The 25,306-nt window shown below is 42.6% G+C and overlaps 1 protein-coding gene and 1 pseudogene across 1 annotated transcript in view; both read left to right on the top strand.

Annotated features, from left to right (window-relative positions):
- The window catches only part of ALKBH1 (alkB homolog 1, histone H2A dioxygenase), a 35,606-nt gene extending 19,453 nt beyond the window's left edge, over positions 1 to 16,153 (top strand). The window contains exons 4-6 of the mRNA XM_003808881.5: positions 8,594 to 8,684; positions 12,709 to 12,902; positions 14,324 to 16,153. Coding sequence (XP_003808929.1) covers positions 8,594 to 8,684; positions 12,709 to 12,902; positions 14,324 to 14,753 — 715 coding nt within the window. The 3' untranslated portion in view covers positions 14,754 to 16,153. The remainder of the gene's footprint in view (positions 1 to 8,593; positions 8,685 to 12,708; positions 12,903 to 14,323) is intronic.
- Positions 1,431 to 8,587, top strand: LOC134728990 (large ribosomal subunit protein eL21-like; annotated as a pseudogene).
- Positions 16,154 to 25,306: the final 9,153 nt, after the last annotated feature.

The following is a 25,306-nucleotide window of genomic DNA, read 5'->3' as shown; positions in this document are numbered from 1 at the left end:
TCTGTCTTAAAAAAAAAAAAAAAAAGGCTGGGTGCAGTGGCTCACACCTGTAATCCCAGCACTCTGGGAGGCTGAGGTGGACGGATCACGAGGTCAAGAGATCAAGACCATCCTGGCCAACATGGTGAAACTCTGTCTCTACTAAAACTACAAAAATTATCCGGACATGGCAGCACGCACCTCTAGTCCTAGCTACTCAGGAGGCTGAGGCAGAAGAATCCCTTGAATCTGGGAGGAGAGGTTGCAGTGAGCTGAGATCACGCCACTGCACTCCAGCCTGGCGACAGAGCAAAAGCAGAGCAATTGAGACTCTGTCTCAAAAAAAAAAAAAAATTTAGTTTAATCCATGCAAAAGATGATAAAGGCCTCAAAAAGATGTTGTCTACAGAACTTAGTTACCAAGCAATTATAAAAAGTGAGAGAAAAGAAAGTTAACAATTATCTACAGATTTCTACATGGCAGTGAGGGTAATACTGAGGCTTGTAATGGAAATAAGTATTGAAAGAAGAAAAGAATGAGCAGAGACTATCCTTAGTGTAGTTGGGGCCATACTGTTTTTTGAAATGCCTGTAGGGTATCTAGGTGGAGATGTCCAGCATGATTTTGGAAATACAGAACTGGGCTTAGGAGTAACTAAGGGTGAGAGGGACACGAAGAGAAAGAGATGAGATGAGGAGTTACACGTAAAGGCCATAGTGAAGCGCTGAAAATAGATGTGGTTTTCTTTCTTCTTTTCTTTTCACTTTTCTTTCTCATCTATAGAAAAGAAGGCTGTTGGCCCCAGGAAGCATCAGCACAGGATGAAGAAAATAGAGCAGGAAAAGACATCAAGCAGCCAGAAGGATATGAGGAAAAACAGAAGAAATGCTGTTAGAGGCTAAGACAGGAAAATGTTTCAAGAAGGGAAGGGCCAGCCATGTCAAATAGGTCTAGGATTTGACAATTAATTGGTGTAATGAAAACTAAGAAACTAGATTCAGTAGTGGTGTAAACAAAAGTCAGATTATGGTGAGGGGAGAGAGTGAGGAAGGCAAATGCTGAATTTTTTAAAAGTTTATAAAGGGAAGGAAAGATAGGTAGGGGGTAGAAGGAGGTGAGGTATAAGCAGGGTAGCTTGCATAAGTGACAAAGAAAATGTTTTTATTGTCTATTCTTAAGTATGTAGGAGTATTAAACATGTTTGAAGGCCAAGAGGAAAAAACAAGTTCAGAAGAGGACTTGAAAGTATGAGAAGAAACATTCTATTAATGGAGAAAGGCCTCAGAGGCTGTGTCAGGGAAATAGGGTATAGTATAGGTAGAGAATTAGCTTTGGAAGAAAGAAGTAGGACCACCTCTGAAACCAGGAGGATCAGGTGAAAATTTAGAGAAGTTTAGTGGTGTGGGGGAGGAAAGTTGAAATTGTTCACTGGATCATTTGAGCAGGCTTCTGTTTTCTCACTGACATAGAAGGAAATAACAAAACTAAGGACTTGAGATGAATGGTGAAGGTTTAGAAGAGAAGACGGTTAGATAAGACTGAATATTTGCAGGATAGCAAAAGGATGTTAGCAGTTACGGTGGCATTGGATGTCCATTTGCAGTGAGTGACTGGGAGTGTCAAGTTGAGAAGGGAGAGAGAAAACTGGAAGCACTCAAACACTGAAAGAATGGGGTGGCCAGGCACAGTGGCTTACGCCTGTAATCCCAGCACTTTGGGAGGCAAAGGCGGGTGGATCACAAGGTCAAGAAATCGAGACCATCCTGGCCAATGTGATGAAACCCCGTCTCTACTAAAAATACAAAAATTAACTGGGCATGGCGGCACACATTTGTAGTCCCAGCTACTTGCGAGGCTGAGGCAGGAGAATCACTTGAACCCAGGAGGCGGAGGTTGCAGTGAGCCAAGATCACGCCACTGCACTCCAGCCTGGCGACAAAACGAGACTCTGTCTCAAAAAAGAAAAAAACAATTGCTAAGAGGCGCTTACCCATGACAGAAACCAAGCAAACTGCTGTATGAGCACATTCACCAGGGGAGAAGGTGGCCAACCCACCCATCCATCATCCTTCTGCTAGTGCCTGGAGAAGGCAGCAGGGAGCATAGCATGTTTCTTTTTTAGTGAGACCCAATAATTAGGGTCATGTTTGCTTGAACACATTCTTTTGGATAATTGGATAAAGATGTATTAGGTGCCAGCGTATTTCCTGCATTCTTCAAGGTGAGAGTTGTATTGGTACTGATCCTTCTTGACCTCCTTTTGGACAAGTCAGGTTTAAAAAGAGAACAACCCACCCCCTTCAGTGATTCTCTCAGTATTTTATGCTTAAAAATGATCCAGAAGCATGTTAAATGGTTTTGGTCTTACTATTCACAGTGTTCAAGAACAAATCTTGGAATTTTTGTTACTCAGGAGGCCCATGATTAACCAGAAGGGTCCTTAAATAGTACTAAGACAAGAAATGTTTGGTGCTGGCCAGTCCTGCTCTCAACATATTGAAGGCAGATATTAAGAGTTGTTGCTACTTTCCTTTCAGAAAATACAAAGGCAAGAATTGAAATCAGGTTTTCAGAAGAGAATATAAAATGAGGGTCTAATGCACTTACATGGGTGTAATACGTTACAAAAATATATATGTCATTGCCCCCAAAATGGCATAGACACTCAAAGATCACAATTTTTCTTTTTGTTATGAGGACTGAACTTAATGCTTTTCAATGTAAGACTCGACTCTGGCTTGTTTTACATCCCTGGACCAGTCATCCTCTATAATATAACGCAAAAACTCAAAGCCTTTTTTTTCCCCCACTGAGACAGGGTCTCACTCTATTGCCCAGGCTGGAGTGCAGTGGCACAATCTTGGTCTACTGCAGCCTTCTCCTCCCAGGCTCCTGCCTCAGCCTCCCGAGTAGCTGGGACTACAGGCGTGCACCACCATGCCTGGCTAATTTTTTGTATTTTTAGTAGAGACGAGGTTTCACCATGTTGCCCAGGCTGGTTCTCCAACTTCTGGGCTCAGGCAATCCGCCCACCTCGGCCTCCCGAAGTGCTAGGATTACAAGCGTGAGCCACCACGCCCAGCTCAAAGCCTTTCTTTTAATCATACAGTTAGAGTCCTTGTTTTTTGTTTTTTTTTTTTTTAAGACGGAGTCTCACTCTGTCGCCCAGGCTGGAGTGCAGTGGCATGATCTTGGCCCACTGCAACCTTCTGGGTTCAAGCGATTCTCGTACCTCAGCTTCCTAAGTAGCTGGAATTACAGGCACCCACCACCATGCCTGGCTAGTTTTTGGTTTTTTAGTAGAGACAGTGTTCCACCATGTTGGCCAGGCTGGTCTTGAACTCCTAGCCTCAAGTGATCCGCCCATCTCAGCCTCCCAAAGTGCTGGGATTGCAGGCGTGAGCCACCGCTCCCAGTGAGAGATGTTATTTTGGCTTCTTAGGAAAGGAACTAAATTAGAAAAGGTATATTACAGGATGATTCTATTCATGCTATCACTATAATTTTGATAATTTTTATTGTTAATAACATAAACCTGTGTTTATAAAATGTATTCTCTGTTCTTGAATATTAGACTAAATCTTTTGGTGGAAAAGCAGTTTGTTGCGGCCGTATCAAATGTCTAAAATACTGTCACCTTTTGAATTATTTCCAAAGCAGCATTATTGTTACGTTTATTGTTTCAGATCAGTCTGACATTGATATAATAGTATGGATTCTTCATAAAATGAGGCTGGGCATGGTGGCTCATGTCTGTAGTACCGATACTTTGGGAGGCCAACGCAGAAGGATTGATTGAAGCTAGAAGTTCAAGACCCACCTGGGCAACATAGAGATACCCCGTCTCTACAAAAAAATTAAAAATTAGCCAGGCATGGTAGCACACACCTGTAGTTCTAGCTACTCAAGAGGCTGAGGTGGGGAGGATTACTTGAGCCTGCAGCAAGCTGTGACTGTTAGGAGGCTGAGGGAGGTGGATCACCTGAGGTCCAGAATTCGAAACCAGCCTGGCCAACATGGTGAAACCCCATCTCTACTAAAAATACAAAATTAGCCGGGCGTGGTGGTGCATGCCTGTAATCCAAGCTCCTTGGGAGGCTGAGGCAGGAGAATCACATGAACCTGGGAGGCGGAGGTTGCAGTGAGCCAAGATCGCACCATTGCACTCCAGCTTGGGCAACAAAAGCAAAACTCCGTCTAAAAAAAAAAAGAAAAAGAATAAGACAATCTGTTATTGAGCTAGAAAGAAACAGAAGGTATTGTGTTTTGTTTTTTAGTTTGGGCTAGAATAGTGGTTTTCAAAGTGTAATTCCTGGACCAGCAGCATAAGTATCATTTGGGTACTTACTAGAAATGCAGTTCTTAGGCCCCCACCCCAGACCTGCTGAATAAGAATTTATAGGCCTGGACCCAGCCATGTGAGTTTCAACAAGCCTTCTAGATGATTCTGATGTACACTAAAGTTTGAGAAACACTCGGCAAAAATTAAGTGGGTTCTGTAATTAAGACAGGTTCTGTAAAGGCTTTCAGTAGAGCTCTTAAGACTCTTTGCGCCTTTCAGCTGGAACTGCCATCTTCCAGTAATTTGCGAAAATGACGAAGACAAAGGGAAAGAGGAGAAGTACCTGATAGATGTTTTCTAGGCCTTTTAGAAAACGGAGTTTTTCCTTTGGCCATGTATATGCGCATCTATAAGAAAGATGATATTGTCAGCTGGACGCAGTGGCACTTGCCTGTAATCCCAGCACTTTGGGAGGCTGAGGCGTTTGGATCACCTGAGGTCAGCAGTTCAAGACCAGCCTGGGCAACATGGGGAAACCCTGTCTCTACTAAAAATACAAAAATTAGCCAGGCGTGGTGGTGCGTGCCTGTAATTCCAGCTACTTGGGAGGCTGAGGCAGGAGAATCGCTGGAACTTGGGAGGTGGAGGCTGCGGTGAGCCAAGATTGCACCACTGCACTCCAGCCTAGGTGACAGAACAAGACTGCATCTCAAAAAAAAAGGAGGATGATGTTGTCGACATTAAGGGAATGGGAATGGGTACTGTTCAAAAAGGAATGGCCCATAAATGTTGCCATGGCAAAACTGGAAGAGTCTACAGTGTTCCCCAGCATGCTGTTAGCATTGTTGTGAACAAGTAAGTTAAGGGCAAGATTCTTGCCAAGAGAATTAATGTGCGCATTGAGCACATTAAGCACTCTAAGAGCCGAGATAGCTTCCTGAAACGTGTAGTAAAATGATCAGAAAAAGAACCCAAAGAGAAAGGTACCTGAGTTCAACTGAAGTGCCAGCCTGCCCCACCCAGAGAAGCACACTTTGTGAGAACAAATGGGAAGGAGCCTGAGCTGCTGGAACCTATTCTCTATGGATTCATAGCATAATAGGTGTTAAAATACCCCTGGACTGTTTGTAAAAAAAAAAAAAAAAAAAAAAAAAAAGACTTTGCAGCTTGGTGCGATGCCTCACTTAGCACTCTGGGAGGTCAGGGCGGAAGGATTGCTTGAGGTAAGGAGTTCAAGATCATCCTGGACAACATGGTGAGACTACATCTCTATATTTTTCTTTTTTGTTTTAATTAAACAATAAAAATAGGCCAGGTGCAGTGGTTCACGCCTGTAATCCCAGCACTTTGGGAGGCCGAGGCGGGTGGATCACCTGAGGTCAGGAGTTCAAGATGAGTCTAGCCAACATGGTGAAACCCCATCTCTACTAAAAATACAAAAATTAGCCAGGCGTAGTGGTGCATTCTGTAATCACAGCTACTTGGGTGGCTGAGGCAGGAGAATCACTTCAACCTGGGAGGCGGAGGTTGCAGTGAGCCAAGATCATGCCATTGCCCTCCAGCCTGGGTGACAAAACGAGACACCGTCTCCAAAAAATAAAATTTTTGAGAAGACTCTTTGCCATTTAGATACTCAGGGTGCCATCTATTTTGAGTTCTAGATTCCAGTCTTAGATGACCAACTTCTTTCATCTTTTACTGCCACTTCTACCATCTCTCTTTTCCCCCTCCTCAAAAACACATAGCTTCAATATTCATAAGATCATCATCATCATCCTTTTCTTCAACAGCATTTTCTTGTATCCTAGAGATTACCTTAAAATAAGGAATTGGCTACAAAGTAATACCTTGGAAAGAGAAATAGAATGGATCACCTCTATAAGGTGCTTATGTAACTCTGGAACTACGTTTATATTTCCATTAACCACAAAGTCCACATGAGTCATACTTATTTTTCTGTCTCAGGCTACTAAAATAGAACATGTTCTCTAGAGGAGAACATCAAGGAGTTCTTTTATTTGTACCTTTAGCTGAATAAACATTGGTAGACCTCAAGTTGTGTTAATAACTACATTACATTTTTTTCATTTTTCAGTTTTTATGCACAAAAATAATGTGTGGTTGTTATCCATATTGTAATTGTTCAAATCAGCTAGTTGCTGTCAGTGGCCAAGCCTTATATTTTTCCCTAAATTATTAGTTGTCTGTCTCCTGTTGTGTCAGGGAGTCCCCAAAACCACACCCAAATTTGATGATTCGCCAGGAAGACTCAGGACTCAGCATATGGTTGCACTTACAGATTTATCACAGTGAAAGCATACAAAGAAAGATCAGCAAAGGGAAAAGGCACCTGGAGCAAAGTCCAGGAAAAACCAGGTGCATGCCTCCAAAAGTCCTCTCCCAAGGAAGTCACACCGGATATGACAATGGGTTGTGACAAAATCTGTGAAATGTCTACCAAAGAAACTCAGTGCCTAGGTTTTTACTAGGAGCTTGTCATGTAGGCAGCCTCTGCCTGACACATGCCAAAATCACAGACTCCCAGAAGCAAAGCAGGTGTTGACCATAAACCATATTGTTTGCACAGTTTAGGTGCAGTAAGCCACTCTTAACACTTCCAGAGAATTGTGTGAACCTTGCCAAGGACCATCTTTGTAAGCAGACCATCAGTCAAGTCTGCTATGTCTCTTCTGCACACCTGTCCTAAATAAATCAGTGTTTGTTCATTTGTTTTTATCTGCTGGTCTTGATGTAGGTATGTGTCATGATGTCTTTCGTAGAATGTAAACTGTGAGGACAGATAGCATCTATTCTGTAAAGTCTTTGGCAAACATCAAGATGAGTGCCACTGAACAGTGTGGGTCTCAATAAATCCTTTGCTTTTGCTTGTGCTGTGTGCCCATATTGCCTACTGCATCACTCCCTATTTAAATGCTGCCCATTCTTCAGTGCCGTGCTCAACTCCCAACTCTGCCAAGAAGCCCCAACTGATTCGACAGCTGACTTTGAGCTCTCCTTTTTCTTAATTCTCGTGCCCCTCAAAGTCTGCTGTTTACTTTAGTACTAGACTTTATACTGCGTTCAGTTTCCCTCTAATTTCTCCTTAGACTTTCTATTACATTTGCCATTTCCTGTCACAATCAGATTCCTTAAAGGAATCTGATTTTTTCTTTTTTACACAGCCATAGTTTTGGACAAAAAAATTTTTGATTGATCAATGATGTAAATAACAGAGAAAAATTAAATCATTAGACCTACCATTCTCATATTTTTAGATATTTGGAGGTGAGCCAAACAAACAAGCTTCCTCTTTAGAAAAAGAGTAGTGGGCCGGTTGTGGTGGCTCACGCCTGTAATCCAAGCATTTTGGGAGACCGAGGCAGGCGGATCACCTGAGGTCAGGAGTTCGAGACCAGCCTCAATATGGAGAAACTCCGTCTCTACTAAAAATACAAAATTAGCTGGGCGTGGTGGTGCATGCCTGTAATCCCAGCTACTTGGGAGGCTGAGGCAGGAGAATTGCTTGAACCTGGGAGGCGGAGGCTGTGGTGAGCCAAGATCGCGCCATTGCACTCCAGCCTGGGCAACAAGAGCGAAACTCTGTCTCAAAAAAAAAAAAAAAAAGGGTAGTTAATCACATAGATTTGATCAGATGAGATGTAATTGCAGAAAGAGCACCTCTCGGTTATACAGAAACCACCTGTGGTTTGAACAAGGGTATGTCAGAAACCAAATCAGTTACAGTGGTGCCTTAATTGTTAGCTAAGCCTCAGTTATCTAAGCTATGTTATACAGAGTTAAAGAAGTCATGTTAAACCAGTTATTTTTTATTGTACTATACACTATATTTTGCTAAACTTTTTTTTTCCCCAACCTGCAATTCTGGGAAGCTACCGTCATTATAGACATAGAAATCATTGTGATTAACTGTACCCTGCTTTTAGCAAACCAAACTGAAAATGTTCTGTAAGTCAAATTTTTGATTGCCCATAGTGCTCTTGGTACCATTTCCCATGGACAGGTAAAGACATTTCTCTTGTCATTGTTGTAATTCTTATTTTCTCATTACCAAGATGCTGGAGGCTTGTGATTTATAGTTGTCCCCATTCAGCAGAGGATTTAGAACAAAGGATTATAAATTAGAAGTGCTAACATGTTTTTCTCTGTTAATGTATCTGTGGTGTACTCATTTATCTCTTCTAATTTCTCCTACTGAGTCTTGGCTAACGGCTTATACCATGTAATACTAAATTTTAACTCCAGAGTCCATACAAACGGCTATTGCTGCCATTTTACATGAATAATTCCTCTTTTATCACCAATCTTTGCAGGTATAAAGAAGCAACTAAACGGAGACCCCGAAGTTTACTGGAGAAACTGCGTTGGGTGACCGTAGGCTACCATTATAACTGGGACAGTAAGGTATTCAGGTTTTCTTAATTCTTTTGTTTTCTGTTTATAGGCTTCTTTAGCCCACATAGTTGTATTTCTTCCTAACCACGCTTAAGATATCAAGATTATACATTTGTGGGAGGATCCCTTTCTTTTATTTCCTTAAAAAATCTCAACTGGGCCAGGTGCCATGGCTCACATCTGTAATCCCAGCACTTTGGGAGGCTGAGGTGGGCGGATCACTTAAGGTCAGGAGTTTGCTGCCAGCCTGGGCAACGTGGCACAACCCTGTCTTTACAAAAAATACAAAAGTTTGCCGGGCCTGGTGGCACATGCCTGCAGTCCCAGCTACTCAAGAGGCTGAGGTGGGAGGATTACTTGGACCCAGGAGGTGGAGGTTGCAGTGAGCCAAGATCGCACCACTGCACTCCAGCCTGGGTGACAGAGCAAGACTGTCTCAGAAAAGAAAAAAAAAATCTCTCCTCAGGTATCTCAAGAGGAATGAATTTTATTATATCAGAAGTCACCAGTGCTTTCTCACAGTAGGTTCCAGGAATATAGAACTCTTTTCAAGAGCAGTTCTCACCATCTTTATTTCCATTATTAGTGAGAGTTCGTTGAGCATATATTTTTCTTTTTCTTTTTCTTTTTTTTAATTTTTATTGTGCAACAAAAGCCACATTCAAGAGCACTTATTTTTCTATGTAATATCTGCCTGGAGTAAAAGAAGCTCCATGTATTTCAGTTGTTCATTCGTCAACTCACAAAAGAACTTTCAACATATGGATACCGATCACACGCGGTGGCTCACGCCTGTAATCCAAGCACTTTGGGTGGCTGAGGTGGGAAGATCGCTTGAGCTCAGGAGTTCCAGAGCAGCCTGGGGCAACATAGTGAAACCCCATCTCTACAAAAAATAGAAAAATTAGCCAGATGTGGTGGTGCATGCCTGTGGTTCCAGCTACTCAGGAGGCTGGGGAGGGAGGATCGCTTGAGCCTGGGAGGCAGAGGTTGCAGTGAGCCAAGATCGCACCACTGCAGTCCAACTGGGTGACAGAACGAGATCTTGTCTCAAAAAAAAAAAAGATATTTGCCTGCTCTATAATGACTAGGAAGGAGGGAGGTGGGAAAGAATTTCCTACAGTTGACAGTTTCGTGTTTTCTTGAGCTACGATTTCTTCTTTCCTATCCTCTATGCTTTAGAAAATGCCTTGTAACTAGCAGTGCAGTGCCTCTTGTCTCAATTAGACATTTGCCACCAAGGGAATATACTGATTATAAGAATAAAATGAGAAAAAAAATTGGTATAGACCATTTTCTTTGCCTAATAACCAGTTACTTTGTCTGTTTTTTTGGTTTTTTTTTTTTTGTAATGGTCTTACACTGTCACCTAGGCTGGAGTGCAGTGGCACAATCACTATAGCCTCGACCTCCCCAGACTCAGGTGATCCTCACACCTCAGCCTCGCAGTAACTAGTTACTTTCTAAAAGCTCCACAGTTTCAGCCAACCCAACTTATTAACAGATACATTAACTGCTCCAAATAATGACAGATTTGTTTTAAAAATATTTGTGATATAATTCTGACTTTCAGCAATACAGACTCAGTAGGAAACTAGATATTTTTTGAGGGGAAATGCCATGTGATTTTCTTTGGATTAGACAGCCCGAGTTTGAATCCTTCCTCCGGTAATGATAGTGCCTACCTCATAAGGCAGTTGTGAAAATTAAGTGATCAGTGCCTATAAAGTGATCTCAATGGTGTCTGGCTATTCTAAGCAGTTAAATGCATTATCACAATAAATGTTAGCTTTTTTGTGTGTGTGTGTGATAATATTTTTACTGTTGATATTGTTATTCCCCAAGACCTCAAAGTTAACCTCATTGACTAAGAAAAATAGGGAGTAAAAATGACCAAAAACTCAATGAGTAGTCAGAGAAAAGTGAAAGAGAACTTTAAAAGAAAAAGTAGTGAGTAATGCAGAGACAGTTTGGACAGGGTTGAAAGCCCAAAAGGGTGATTATTTCATTATAGCAGAGGCTATCTACAGCTAGAATGACAGCCTTGACTGTTTGATTATCTGAGGGACTAAAGCTTAAAATGATAGAGGAAAACTTAAAGTTCTTTAATCACACTTTGAGTTTTGAGAAATTAAATAGGAACTCTTCTAATTTACAGTTCAGTAAAAGGAGAAAAAATAAAAAACAGAAAAGTTCCAACTGAAGAGACCAGGCCATTCATCAAGAGTCTTCCTTACCCCTGAAGTTAAAGGTCGCTTCTGGCCAAAGTAAATACTTGCTGTCCAGACCTATGACTCTGCTGCTTCAGCTAGAATACATTCAGACACTAGTAGAGATATGAGACAAAAGTAGATTTTCTGATCAGATTTGAGGTTAATTTAGCAAAGAAAGAAGTGAGAGCAGAGGAGCATCAAGACAAAAGAAGAGTCTGTCAGGTACATGTAGCCCAAATAGCCCTCAGATTCATCCATATAGGAACCTGTAAGTGAAAGTCTTAATCATAACTGCAGCCATGTCACTCATGCAGAAAGATGTTATAGAGAGTATTATGGCCAGGCCAGGCATGGTGGCTCACACGTGTACTCCCAGCACTTTGGGAGGCCAAGGCAGGCAGTTCACTTGAGGTCAGAAGTTCAAGACCACCCTGGCCAACATGGTGAAACCCTGTTCCTACTAAAAATACAAAAATTAGCCAGGCATGGTGGCAGGCACCTGTAATCCTAGCTGCTCAGGAGGCTGAGGCAAGAGAATCACTTGAATCTGGGAGGCAGAGGTTGCAGTGAGCAGAGATCGTACCACTGCACTCCAGCCTGGGTGACAGAACGAGACTCAGTCTCAAAAAAAAAAAGAGTATTATGGCCTTTGATATATTTTTTTTAACTGGAAAAAGATATTTGTGATCCTTAGGTGTAAAAAACAGAGACAGCCCAGGGAAGTAAGTTCAGGAAATTACTTCCAATTTAAAGGCCTATCTTGGCCATGCTATAAATGAGAGTTAGTTCCGACGTTTTGAGCATGTCATCCCATCAGATTGACTAGTCAAATTGCCACTAAGCCATGTTGCAAGCTGAGAGGTCCAAAACCAAACTGGCTATAGTATTTGAGTTGCCTTTTTATAAATTAACTTTTTAGTTTAGGATAGTTTTAGATTTGCAGAAAAGTTGAGAAGATATTACAGAGAGAGCTCGTGCTCTCCCCCTATTATTAACATTTTACTTTAGTATGGTACCTTTGTCTCAAATAGTTAACCAATAGTAATACATTACTGTAATAGCATTTGTACTTCATTTAGATTTCCTTAGTTTTTAACTAATATCTTTGTTCTTATATCTAATTTTCTAATATCCAGGATCTTATCCAGGATACTACATTATATTTAGTCCTTGTGTTTCCTTGGGCACCTGTTGGCAATGACGGTTTTGAGTTGCATTTTTACCCTAATAGAACTGTCTCATTTACAGATAGAGTATACTAACTAGAGGGTGGTGGAGTAATTGCTTCATGTATAGACTCAATGCAGTATATAGCACAGTGCCTGTTATATAACAGGTACTTGGGTGTTTGAATGATTCATTATTAGATCATTAGATACCCCAAGAATGGATGGATAGACCGGGCACAGTGGCTCATGTCTGTAATCACAACGCTTTGGGAGACTGAGGCAGGAGGCTCATTTGAGACCAGTCTAGGCAACATAGTGAGACCCCATCTCTGCCAAAAAAAAAAAATTAGCCCGGCATGGTGGCACGCACCTGTGGTCCTACCTACTTGGGAGACTAAGGTAGGAGGATCACTGAGCCCAGGGGGTCTAGGCTACAGTGAGCCATGATCACACCACTGGACTTTAGCCTGGGCAACAGATTGAGGCCCTGTCTTTAAAAAAAAAAAAAAAAAGAAAAGAAAAGAATGGATAGATAATGCTGTGTTAATATCTTTGTAAGTAAGATTATTTTAAAGTGGTAATTAATCTTATAGTTTCCTGTATTCCTGAGATCATTGTTTATTTTTCTTATTCTCTCTACATTTACCAAAGAAATACTCAGCAGATCATTACACACCTTTCCCTTCTGACCTGGGTTTCCTCTCAGAACAAGTAGCCGCTGCCTGTGGATTTGAGGATTTCCGAGCCGAAGCAGGGATCCTGAATTACTACCGCCTGGACTCCACACTGGGAATCCACGTAGACAGATCTGAGCTAGATCACTCCAAACCCTTGCTGTCATTCAGGTGAGTTAGTTCCAGGGATTTGGGATTACTTTTTATCATTTAATTCTTTTTTCTAAGGCATTTTACTCTAAAATAAATACAGGTATTTAACTTTAAAAAAGTGGTTGGACTCTATAATCTTCCACTTCTGGAAATTTTAACAAATTATAGTTAGTATCTCTGTTTAAGACACATGGAGCCTACCTTTTATTTTATTTTTATTTTTTATTATTGTTTTTTTTTTGAAACAGAGTCTTGCTCTGTCACCCAGGCTGGAGTACAGTGGCTTGATCTCAGCTCACTTCAACCTCCGCCTCCCAGTTTCAAGTGATTCTCCTGCCTTAGCCTCCTGAGTAGCTGGAACTACAGGTGCACACCGCCACACCCAGCTAATTTTTTTTTTTTTTTTTAGTAGAGATGGGGTTTCATCGTGTTGCCCAGGCTGGTCGTGAACTCCTGAGCTCAGGCAATCCGCCCACTTCGGCCTCCCAAAGTGCTGAGATTACAGGCGTGAGCCACTGCACCTGGCCGTAACCTACCTTTTATAATGAAAGGTATTGTCAGTGCTCTGTGGAATAGACAAGTGGAAAGCCATAAAAGCAAAGCGAGTGACCTTTGGTATAGAAGAGCAAACTATAGAGCAAAGCACAAAAGCCTGAGTAGTTTACTCTCCTTGTCTCCCTAAAAGTAAGTTTAAATTTGTGCCAAGTTTTGCACCTGTATCTCGGGAAAGTGCCTTTTATTAATTGCCTTATCTTTAAAATGAGGAATGGTAAACATAGTAAAGAACTCAAATGATTTTATTGAAAGACTCAAAGACACATCAATAGGCTGGGCATGATGGCTTACACCTATAATCCCAGTACTTTGGGAGGCCGAGGCCAGTGGATCACTTGAGTTCAGGAGTTTGAGACCAGCCTGGCCAACACGGTAAAACCCCATCTCTACTAAGATACAAAAATTAGTCGGGTGTGGTGGCACACGCCTGTAATCCCAGCTACTCTGGAGGCTGAGGCACAAGAATCACTTGAACCCAGGAGGCTGAGGTTGCAGTGAGCCGAGATCGCGCCGCTGCACTCCAGCCACTCCAGCCTGGGTGACGAAATAAGACTCTGTCTTTAAAAAAAAAAACCATCAATAAAACTTAAATGGATAACATTAAAGCTAAGTTCTCCATTTGCTTATTTAACTGCATCCAATTTTATTTTGCAGCAGTTCTGTGGGCTGTCATAACTATAGGTAGAGAAGGTCATGAGTTGGTCACTCATAGACACAAGCCAGAAGAGAAGGATCTTAGCACAGTTTAAAAAGGAGGATTTGGGAGCAATAAATATCAACCTGAAATTACAAAATAACACAGTTGGCAGTAACTTTCCCAGTCATAGTTAATAAACAAAATTTATACTTTTTTATTGTTGTGTGTTTTTACTTATTTTTTGTAGCTTTGGACAGTCCGCCATCTTTCTCCTGGGTGGTCTTCAAAGGGATGAGGCCCCCACGGCCATGTTTATGCACAGTGGTGACATCATGATAATGTCGGGTTTCAGCCGCCTCTTGAACCACGCAGTCCCTCGTGTCCTTCCAAATCCAGAAGGGGAAGGCCTGCCTCACTGCCTAGAGGCACCTCTCCCTGCTGTCCTCCCGAGAGATTCAATGGTAGAGCCTTGTTCTATGGAGGACTGGCAGGTGTGTGCCAGCTACTTGAAGACCGCTCGTGTTAACATGACTGTCCGACAGGTCCTGGCCACAGACCAGAATTTCCCTCTAGAACCCATCAAGGATGAAAAAAGAGACATCAGTACAGAAGGTTTCTGCCATCTGGATGACCAGAATAGCGAAGTAAAACGGGCCAGGATAAACCCTGACAGCTGAGACTTGGAGATCCCATCCTTTTTACTCAGGCACCTGCTTACCGTAAATGATCATGTTATTGTGTATTGCCGTGGACTTCAGCACCCAGACAAGCCAAAAACAGAGACAGGGAAGAACTCATTGTTGATCACACTGTTGCCTTGGAACCCACGCAGAAGTAAACTCAGCCACTTTGCTCAGAGAAGTGTTTGACATGGTCTGTTCCTAGTTACATGTTGGCTGTAATGTATGTTGAGAAGTCAGTCCAAGGAGGTATGTTCTTCCACAACAGCCTTCTCAGCCTCTGCTATTTCCTTTGAGGAAGGTAGAAGTGAGTTTCCATGTTTGCAGAGTATTTAAATACCTCAGATTTTATTAATGAGAAATACAGTACCCCTCCCTCCACTCCATCTGGTAATTTATGGTAAAATTGTGGTTCTGTGAACCAGCTATTAGTCTCATCTTCTTAACTCCCTGAGGCATCATCAAATTCTTTGATCTTCTCTTCCACCTCTCTGGCTCTCATGGAAGAATCCTTTACACATGAAAACAATGGAACTGGAAAATCTTGTCTCTTAGAAAAGAAATTAATCACAACTATCTCTCTTGCCTAAAAGATAAATATAGGTAAACCCAAGGAAAGGGGAATTTAGTTTCTCTACATGTCATTTCGGTCTCCAAACTCCCTGTTGGCTTTTTAATGCAATTTTAATTGTTGGAATAAGAAAGTCCCAAGGGTGTTTTGTTACTGTTTTCTCCATGAATAAACTCACTTGATTTTAAATTAAAGATCTGTATCTGTCTTTGGGGTTTAGTCTATCTGGGATTAAGGTTTTTTTTCTGTTTTTCTTTGCCGTATTGTTCATGCTATTGAAGCCCTCTAGCTGTTTCTGCCCTACACCATTCTGCTGTGCCCTAAGTATTCTTCGTGGCTGTCTCACAGAAGAGAGAACATTTCTTAATATTCCAGTCACTGCTGTTACTGTCTGAGGGTAGGCAGCTTGGAAAATGTAGGCAACACCAAGTTTTAATCTTTATACCCCCAACAATTTGACTGACTATATCATGGTCCAGGTTACTTTACATTTCTCTGGACCTCGGTTTCCTCATCATAAAATGAAGATACTGTAGACTACCATCTTCCTAAAGGGATATTGGTATTTGAAAGAGAATTAAGTGCTCCTTTCTAGAAACATGATGTGCCAAAATTGTTTTATTATAAGGGCTCTTTGAAACATCCTAACTTCCTTGTGTGGAGGACTGGCTGGAAGCCCATTTGGTACCTACTGTTTGCAATACATGTTATTAAGTTTACATGTCTCCTCTGTCCTGCTCTGCCCCTTTTTTAAATTACTGGCATTGAATATTGAGTTCATATGGTAATAGCAGGGTTTTTTAAATGAATAAAAATTATGGATTTATGTCTTGTGTGTAAGCTAGGTTCTTTGTTTTTTGTTTTTTGTTTTTTTTGAGTCAGAGTTTCACACTTGTTGCCCAGGCTGGAGTGCAATGGCACAAGCTCAGCTCACTGCAACCTCCACCTCCCGGGTTCAAGCGATTCTCCTGCCTCAGCCTCCTGAGTAGCTGGCATTACAGGCATGTGCCACCACGCCTGGCTAATTTTGTATTTTTAGTAGAGATGGGGTTTCTCCATGTTGGTCAGGCTGGTCTTGAACTCCTGATCTCAGGTGATCGGCCCGCTTTGGCCTCCCAAAGTGCTGGGATTACAGGCGTGAGCCACTGCACCCAGCCTAGGTCCTAAAATTAATACATAGGAAATCTTTATATAATTAAATAATACCACTGGATAAGATTACCACTGTTAACCTTAAATTTTCTACAATGTATGTTAAATGTGACCTACAGAAACCAACATACTGTCATTTAGTAAATCCAACAGAGACAGTCTAGCATTAAGACAGATTATTCTTTCTTCACTTGTGTGTCAGATAAAGGCATTGGTTTGTGTATGGGAACCATGTTGTACAAAAAACACGTAACTAAATTGTAGACTCACTCCATGAAGTGAGATGTTTATGCTATGAGAAGCAGGTAGAAACAGGCCAGCCAAGAGAATAGCACATTCCTGTCTCCTGGGATGGTGAACAGATCATTCGTACAATTAAATATTCACGCTCTCTCTCTCCCCGACCCCATCTCCTCCCTCTAGCCCTCCCCACTTTCTCTGGCTCTCTCTCTACTTTTATTTATATATTTTTATGAAGCACATATAATTGAAGATGTATATAATGTAACTCAGTCGGGCGTGGTGGCGGGCGCCTGTAGTCCCAGCTACTCAGGAGGCTGAGGCAGGAGAATGGTGTGAACCCAGAGGCAGAGCTTGCAGTGAGCCGAGATCGCGCCACTGCACTCCAGCCTGGGTGACAGAGCGAGACTCCGTCTCAAAAAAAAAAAAAAAAAAAAAGAGTAGGCCAGGCACAGTGGCTCATGTTTGTAATCCCAGCACTTTGGCAGGCTAAAACGGGAGGATCACTTGAGCCCAGAAGTTCAAGGTTACAGTGAGTTATGATTGTGCTACTGCACTCCAGCCTGGGCAACAGCAAAAACCTGCCTCTAAAAACAGGGCTGGGCGCTGTGGCTCATGCCTGCACTTTAGGAGGCCAAGGCAGGTGGATCACCTGAGGTCAGGAGTTCGAGTCCGGCCTGACCAACATGGTGAAACCCAGTCTCTACTAAAAATACAAAATTGGCCGGGCGTGGGGTGGCTCACACCTGTAATCCCAGCACTTTGGGAGGCCGAAGTGGGTGGATCACTTGAGGTCAGGAGTTTGAGACCAGCCTGGCCAACATGGTAAAACCCCATCTCTACTAAAAATACAAAAATTAGCCAGGCATGGTGGCAGGCGCCTGCAATCCCAGTTACTCAGGAGGCTGGTGCAGGAGAATCGCTTGAACCTGGGAGGCAGAGGTTGCAGTGAACTGAGATCGTGCCATTGCACTCCAGCCTGGGTGACAACAGCAAGACTTCATCTCAAAAAAAAAAAATACATAATAATTAGCTGGGCGTGGTGGCGGGCGCCTGTAGTCCCTGCTACTTGGGAGGCTGAGGCAGGGGAATCATTTGAACCTGAGAGGCGGAGGTTGCAGTGAGCCAAGTCGTGCCATTGCATTCCAGCCTGGGCAACAAGAGCAAAACTCCGTCTCAAAAAAAAAAAAAAAGTAAAGTCACAGACGTTAGGCCCTGAGAAATTGGTTTTCTAATACTCTGTTAGTAGGGATGTAAATTGCTATAGCCCCTAAGGCATAATTTGGCATCATGTAATGTGTGACTTTTTATCCTACTTTGACCAGGGTAGTCCTGGATCTCCTTTTCCACCCAGAAGTGGTCTTTCATTCAATGATAATTTATGTGGTCATCCTAATAATGTTTTCAAATGTATACCCTTTGTCCCAGTAAATTTCACTTCTAGGAATTGAGTCTGTGGAAAGTAATCAGAGCTGTCCAGAAAGATTTTTGTGTGAGAATATTCATAGTAGAGAAAATATGAAATATACTCAATATCCAGCAACAGGGAGTTAAATTCATGTACTTTTCAGCACGTGGCTACTGAGCACTGTTCTTTGGCTGCACAAGTACTTTCCTTTGTGGAGCTCGTATACTGGATATGCCATAACCCTATGTAGCCTTTAAAGGCCATGTTTTACAAGAATAGTTAGAGATAAGGGGAAATGTTTATACTATATTTAGGTGAGAAATCCAATTATGAAACTGTCCATAGTAACCTAATTTTGTATAGAATGTTGACATTTTTATTTTATGTTTTTTTGTTCAGACCTCTCAGAGATGAAATGTTTACATATTTTTTTAAACTGGAATGATGTGAATACCAAAACATGAATGATGGTGGAATTACAGTTGATACTTACTTGTGCTTTTCTGTATTTCTGATTTTTAATTTTTTTTTCTCTTTCTGCGCACCCCCCTCTCCCCCTGCCCCATCTACTGGGCACCAGAGTTATTTGATTTTTTTTGTTTGTTTTGTTTTTTTGAGACAGGGTCTGGCTCTGTTGCCCAGGCTGGAGTGCAGTGGTGCAATCATAGCTCACTGCAGCCTCAATCTCCTGGGCTCAAACAACCTTCCCACCTCAGCCTCCCAAGTAGCTGGGACTACAGGCACCACCATGCCTGGCTAACTTTTCTAATATTTTTGTAATGACAGGATTTCACCATGTTTCCCAGGCTGGTCTTGAACTCCTGAGCTCAAGTGATCCACCTGCCTGAGCCTCCCAAAGCTCTGGGATTACAGGCATGAGCCACCGTGCCTGGCTTGTCTGATATTTTTGACATTAAAAATCTTTTTAAAACATTTTTTTAAGACCGGGCACAGTGGCTCATGCCTGTAATCCTAGCACTTTGGGAGGCCGAGGTGGGCAGATTGCCTGAGCTCAGGAGTTCAAGACCAGCCTGGCCAACATGGTGAAACCCCACCTCTACTAGAATACAAAATAATTAGCCAGTCATCATGGCACGTGCCTGTAGTCCCAGCTACTCGGGAGGCTGAGGCAGGAGAATCACTTGAACCTGGGAGGTGGAGGTTGCAGTGAGCAGAGATCACGCCCCTGCAGTCCACTCCAGCTTGGGTGACAGAGCGAGGCTACGTCTCAAAAAAAAAACTTTTTTTTTTTTGAGGCAGAGTTTTGCTCTTGTCGCCCAGGCTGGAGTGCAATAGCACAATCTCTGCACACTGCATCCTCTGCCTCCCGGGTTCAAGCAATTCTTCTGCCTCAGTCTCCCTAGTAGCTGGGACTACAGGCGCCTGCCACCACACCTGGCTAATTTTTGTATTTTTAGTAGAGACAGGGTTTCACCATGTTGGGCAGGCTGGTCTTGAACTCCTGACCTTGTGATCCACCCACCTCGGCCTCTCAAAGTGCTGGGATTACAGGCGTGAGCCACTGCGCCCAGCCAAAAAATAAAAATAAAAAACTTTTTTTTTTTTTGAGACGGAGTGTCGCTCTTGTCCAGGCTGGAGTGCAGTGGCGCAATCTCGGCTCGCTGCAACCTCCGCTTCCCGGGTTCAAGTGATTCTCCTGCCTCAGCCTCCTGAGTAGCTGGGACTACAGGCACGTGCCATGATGCCTGGCTAATTATTTTGTTTTCTAGTAGAGATGGGGTTTCACCACGTTGGCCAGGCTGGAAGAGGAATTTTCTCTGCACTTCCTCTTATTTTAAAATATGTCTGGCTAAGGTGGATCCACTCACTACTCTCTGCTTATTATTTTGGTAGAGCCTCTTGCCTGTTGCTCTTTTTTTGCACCCCATGTCTGGTTTTTCCTGGAAGGGTGCCGAGGCCTCAGACATAGATGTCCTGCTGAACAGGACAGACTCAGCGAGACTTGGCTTTCCAGTGTTCTCATTTTTTCAGTTCTTTGGTCACTAAGATAAGCTGGTCTTACCCCATTTCTCTTTTCCCTTAATCTAAAATATTGGTTTATTAGAGTAAAAAAAAAAAAAAAAAAAAGACCCTACCCTAGGTGGATCCAATAAGGCAAATTAGAATGGTAATGAGGCAGAAGGGAGCCCTTGGGGTGACTTGATCTCAATGTGATTGACAGGAGGACCTAGAAAAAAGACACCTCACCTGTTTTCTGTTTCCAAGGTCACAGTAGAAGCAATGCAAATCTAATGCCTTAGGCTGAATGGTAAATTTCTACTGATTTTGATCAGCTACCTATACAAATTCAAGCCCTCCTGGAGATAGGTTTGTTGGCTCTAATTTTATTGGTAAGACAGACTTCTGGCCAGGCACAGTGGCTCATGCCTGTAATCTCAGCACCTTGGAAGTTCGAAGCAGGTGGATCACGAGGTCAGGAGTTCAAGACCAGTGTGGCCAAGATGGTGAAACCCCGTCTACACTGAAAATACAAAAATTAGCCAGGCATAGTGGCACACGCCTATAATCCCAGCTACTTGGGAGGCTGAGGCAGGAGAATCGCTTGAACCCGGGAGGCAGAGATTGCAGTGAGCTGAGATCGGGCCACTGCACTCCAGCCTGGGCAACAAGAGCGAAACTCTGTCTTAAAAAAAAAAAAAAAAAAGACAAACTTCTTATTAAGATAAGATGGTACAGTAGATGGAAAGTAACATTGAGTGGTTACCAGAAAAGCTAATTCTAGTAAAAATTCCAACACTTAGCTGTGTGACCTTGACTAAATCTTCAGCTGAGCCTCAGTGAACCTTTTTGGGCCCCAGTTATCTCATCTATAAGGAGCTTGCCAAGTAATTCTTGTGTTGCCTACCACTTCTGCAATACTATATTTCTAAAATGAGAAGTTAATCTCACAGAGGTTGGATAAACAGCAAACAAAAGTTACCCCATGAGCAGCAAGATTTTTGGTAAGGAAATGAAGTGTTAACCAAGTAAAACTAAAGGAGAACAAAGCAAAACTGAAACTTCTCTGAAGAAAGCAATACAAATAGCCAATAAACATCTAAAAAGCTGCTAACCTCGCTAGCAGACAGAAATGCAAATTAAAGCAATAGATGTGTATTTGTACCCATTTATTTGGCAAAATTAATTACATTATCTCTTGACTGTCTTTCACTCACATTATTCTACTTTTTTTTTTTTTTTTTGACTCCCGTTCTGTCACCCAGACTGGAGTGCAGTGGCACTATCTCTGCTCACTGCATCCTCCGCCTTTTGGGTTCAAGCGATTCTCCTGCCTCCGCCTCAAATAGCTGGGATTACAGGCGTGTGCCACCACACCCAGCTAATTTTTGTATTTTTAGTACAGATGGAGTTTCACCATGATGGCCAGGCTGGTCTTGAACTCCTGACCTCAAGTGATCCACCCACCTTGGCCTCCCAAAGTGCTGGGATTACAGGTGTGAGCCATTGTGCCCCGCCCACTCAATCCTACTTCTAATACCACAGGAAATGTTGGCTCTACCTTTCAAGTATCCAGAGTCTAACCACTTGTGTTTACCTCACTGTTACTGTCCTGGCCCAAGCCACTATCATCTCTCAACTGGGTTATTACAATAGTGTCCTAATAGCTCCTCCTTCTGTGCTTTGCCCCCTCTCTTCCCCCATATTTTATCCTCAAGATAGCAGCCAGAGTGAGGCTATTAACACCTGAGACAGGTCATGTCACTCTTGTGCTCAAAACTCTTATGTTGCTCCTCACTCTGAGTACAAGCCAAAGTCCTGTCAATTGCCTACAAACCCCAACCCATCTGGTCCCCCATTTCCTCTTGGTCCTCTCACCCACTCTGTCTCAGCCACACTGGTCTCCTTGTTTTACTTCTGAAGATGCAAAGCACATCCCTGCCTTGAGACTTTCACACTGAACTGTTTCCTTTGCCTGGAATGCTCTTCTCCCAGAGATCTGCACCCTCACTGCCTTCCAGTCTTTGCTCAAATATCACTTTGGTGAGATCTTCCTTGACTACCCTCATTGAAAGTTTCAATTCTGCTGCCATTCCTAGTTTTCTTTACACAGTATGGTAAATACTCTGTTTTTTTCATAGCATTTCTGATATAACATTCTACATAATTTACTAAATAAGGAAATAACCCTTTTAAGGAAATAATGATAAATAATTATTGTCCCCTCCACTAGGCTGTAAGTGCCGCATGGCAGAGACGTGCCCTGGTGTCTAGTACAGTTCCTGGCACATAGTAGTTACTCAGTATATGTTGAATGAATGGATATTCACTGTAGGTGTGGACGTGTGGAAATGGGCACTCATGTACTACCGTGGGAATGTAAATTGGTAAAGCTCTTTGGAGGCTAATTATCAGTGTTCACATAAATTTTGACCTAGCAATTCTACTTCCTTAGTATCTTCCCTATAGAAATAGATGGACACAATATGTGTAAAAAGATATTTATCACAGTGTTGTTCATAACAGTGAAAAACTGGAAACAACCCAAATGTTAATCAGTACTAAAAAGATTAAATTATGGTTCATATGCACTATGGAATATTATGAATATGTATTCCTTCACAAGAATGTACTGACATCAACAGGGCTCCAGGATATTTTGGTTAGTAAAAACAAGTCGCAAAATAATAAATACAGTGTAAAAACATGTAAAACTATTATATATGTAAATATATATATATATATATATATAAACTAATATGTAAAAACTAAACAAGTCTTTCTTTTTTTTTTGAGATGGAGTTTCACCCATATCACCCAGGTTGGAGTGCAATGGCGCAGTCTCGGCTCACTGCAACCTCTGTCTCCCAGGTTCAAGCGATTCTCCTGCCTCAGCCTCCCAAGTAGCTGGGATTACAGGCGCCGGCCACCATACCCAGCTAATTTTTGTATTTTTAGTAGAGACAGGGTTTCACCATGTTGGCCAGATTGGTCTCCATCTCCTGACCTCAAGTGATCCACCTGCTTCGGCCTCCCAAAGTGCTGGGATTACGGGCGTGAGCCACCATGCCTGGCCTAAACAAGTCTTATCTATATATGCACATATGTTTGTAAATGCATGGGGGGAAAGGATATGTCCAAGGATAAGGGTGGGGAGGAGAGAGATTAGAAGATTGTAGAAGGTACTTTCTACTATGTGATTTGGGGCCTTAGATTTTTTTTTAATTTTTTAAAATTTACATTTATTTATTTATTTATGAGACAGGGTCTCACTCTTTTGCACAGGCTGGAATGCAGTGGTATGATCTCGACTCACTGCAACCTCTGCCTCCTGGATTCAACTGATTCTCTTGCCTCAGCCTCCTGAGTAGCTGGGATTACAGGCACACACCACCATGCCCAACTAATTTTTTTATTTTTATTTTTTTTTTTTGAGACAGAGTCTCACTTTGTCACCCAGGCTGGAGTGCAGTGGCTCGACCTCGGCTCACTGCAAGCTCCGCCTCCCGGGTTCACGCCATTCTCCTGCCTCAGCCTCTCCGAGTAGCTGGGACTACAGGCGCCCGCCACCACGCCCGGCTAATTTTTTGTATTTTTTAGTAGAGACGGGGTTTCACCGTGGTCTCGAACTCCTGACCTCGTGATCCGCCCGCCTCGGCCTCCCAAAGTGCTGGGATTACAAGCGTGAGCCACCGCGCCCGGCGCCCAACTAATTTTTGTGTTTTTAGTAGAGACGGGGTTTCACTTCATCGCCCAGGCTGGTCTCGAACTCCTGGGCTCAAGCGATCCTCCTGTCTCAGCTTCCCAAAGTGCTATGATTAAAAGCATGAGCCACCATGCCCAGCCTGGTGTTTATTTTTTTATGAGAATTATTCACATGTTACTTATATATTTTTATTATTTATTTATTTATTTATTTATTTATTTGAGAAGGAGTTTTGCTCTTGTCGCCCGGGCTGCAGTGCAACGGCGCGATCTCCACTCACTGCACTCTCTGCCTCCTGGGTTCAAGGGATTCTCCAGCCTCAGCCTCCCGAGTGGCTGGGATTACAGGCGCCCACCACCACACCCAGCTAATTTTTTTGTATTTTTAGTAGAGACAGGGTTTCACCATTTTGGCCAGGCTGCTCTCGAACTCCCGACCTCAAGTGATCCGCCCGCCTCAGCCTCCCAAAGTGCTGGGATTACAGGTATGAGCCACGGCGCCCGGCCACTTATATATTTTTAAATTATTTAAGTTATATATAGCAAACTTTAAAGAATCATATGCAGTAATAAAAATTTGAGGAAATGTATCTTTCTCCAAATTCTCTGAAAGTTTTTGTGTTGTTATAAATAAGATCTGGTAGTGTGTTAAATCATGGGAAAAGCAGCTGATTTTGGCGGCCGTCATAAACACTAGTTCTGGTCTCTGAGTTGGATTCACCATGGGCTGGCCAGAGAATGTTCGATTGTACCTATTCAGGCAAGAGAAGCAGCCCCTTGTTTTTCTATATCCTAAATTCATGTACATTGCTGTGCTCAGGAACCCCAATAAAAATAGGAGGCTTTGGTTGCTAAGGCAATAGACAGTCAACCTTAAGGTTGAGCCACTTGTGAGGGCTATAGTCCTCTGAAAAACATTACTGTATTCTCCTAGGGACATAGTTAGCAGATAGCATTGATATCCACAGGGCCCCATGGTGTATTATTTCTGTTTTCTCTGTGGCAATGGCACAAGGGAGGAGTGGTGGAATCTGCTGTTTTTGGCACACTGAGAGGTATTTGTGCACATGTACACTGTGTATTCCCTTTTCTTGTTAGGTATTAATTGTCCTATCCTCCAAAGTGAGCGTAGGCCTACAAGTGTGGCCACCAGTGGCTGTCTGCTTCCGTCCGCTCTCATCCACAATAATCAAGCACTTCCTGAGAGCCACTGGATACTGGACCTACAGGCTTTATATCTTCATTTTTAACAGGTGCTCAGCAGAAGGGCACCAAGCTCAACAACAGGAAAAGCGTGAACAAACCGTGTTTCTGGCTATGGAAGATTTTTCTCTGTCTTTGAAGACAGTGATGCTATGTCTGTGTTATTAACCAACTCTTTTTGCCTTTGGAAGGTCACGTAGTGTAAAAATTGCCTAAGGGAGTGAAATAAACATCAGTATTGCTGCTGTCAGTTAGGTGTCAAGCCCTTGTTATTCATCCAGCAACTACTGAGCATCTATGAAGTGAGTCACT

This window comes from Pan paniscus, chromosome 15 (assembly GCF_029289425.2).
Source record: "Pan paniscus chromosome 15, NHGRI_mPanPan1-v2.0_pri, whole genome shotgun sequence".
Classification (NCBI taxonomy): Eukaryota; Metazoa; Chordata; class Mammalia; order Primates; family Hominidae; genus Pan; species Pan paniscus.
Note: the sequence above shows the minus strand (reverse complement) of the source record. Positions and strands in the feature narration are given on the sequence as shown.